We start from the raw sequence: 857 nt of genomic DNA, 5'->3' as shown, positions 1-857 counted from the left end.
AGGGTTGCGATCCGTTGCCGGTCACGAAAAAAGACAAAAAGGAAAAAAAAAAAAAAACCATCCTGTGTGGTGTCTTTCCTACTCTTTGGAACCCTGGGCTGAAAATTCTCAGGCCTCGGGGGCATCGATGGGTACTCATGGCCCAAGATGCCCGGCCCCAGCCCAAGCCCACCTCCCACCCCCAGGTACCTGATGAAGTTCCTGGCACGACTGGCTGAGGAGCAGGAGGTGAACAAGATGACACCCAGCAACATCGCCATTGTCCTGGGGCCCAACCTGCTGTGGCCACCTGAGAAAGAAGGGTGAGGGGCCACAAGTTGGAGAAGGTGGCAGGAGGCGGCAGTCCCAATCCCAACCATCTGCTGCTGCTTTTCTCGGGGCCCAGTCTCCCCATTCTTGGAGTGTGTTGAGCAGCTGCTATTCTCAAGGCTGCCCTGAGGAACAGCCTGAGGTGACCGTGGACCCCACAGAGCTTTGGAGATAGGCATTCTGGGCAATGGCAGTGATGGGGTGCTTGGCAGCCTAGTGTAGGGGGCTGGGAGCCCAGAGGGGTTCGAGCCCCGCCCCAACCCTTTCTGGAGAGGGGCCTTAGGAAAGCACTCACCAGACCTCCGTGTCATCTGTAAGTTGGGGAAAAGTTATACAAACTTTGAGGGGTTTTGCTTTGGGGATTAGATGAGATTGTGAATGGGGGAATGTTTTATAAACTGTAATGTGCTCTACTATGTAAGGGATCATTATTATTTAACTGGCCACAGATGGCAAAAAGATGTCATCTCATGTGCTGAGTGGATTGCTTAGTAGAGGATGTCTAGATCCAAGAAGTGAGGAAGAGGGTCCTTGATTGACTAGTGATG

At 52.9% G+C, this 857-nt stretch overlaps 1 protein-coding gene across 1 annotated transcript in view; it reads left to right on the top strand.

The window, feature by feature from the left end:
- Positions 1 to 857, top strand: part of SH3BP1 (SH3-domain binding protein 1) — a 15309-nt gene that overhangs the window by 8784 nt on the left and 5668 nt on the right. The window contains exon 14 of the mRNA XM_008569759.1: positions 186 to 302. Within this exon, the coding sequence (XP_008567981.1) occupies positions 186 to 302 (117 nt within the window). The remainder of the gene's footprint in view (positions 1 to 185; positions 303 to 857) is intronic.

Source organism: Galeopterus variegatus, unplaced genomic scaffold (genome assembly GCF_000696425.1).
Source record: "Galeopterus variegatus unplaced genomic scaffold, G_variegatus-3.0.2 Scaffold527, whole genome shotgun sequence".
In the NCBI taxonomy this organism is placed as follows: Eukaryota; Metazoa; Chordata; class Mammalia; order Dermoptera; family Cynocephalidae; genus Galeopterus; species Galeopterus variegatus.
The sequence above is the reverse complement of the archived record's forward strand: the minus strand, read 5'-3'. Positions and strand labels throughout refer to the sequence as shown.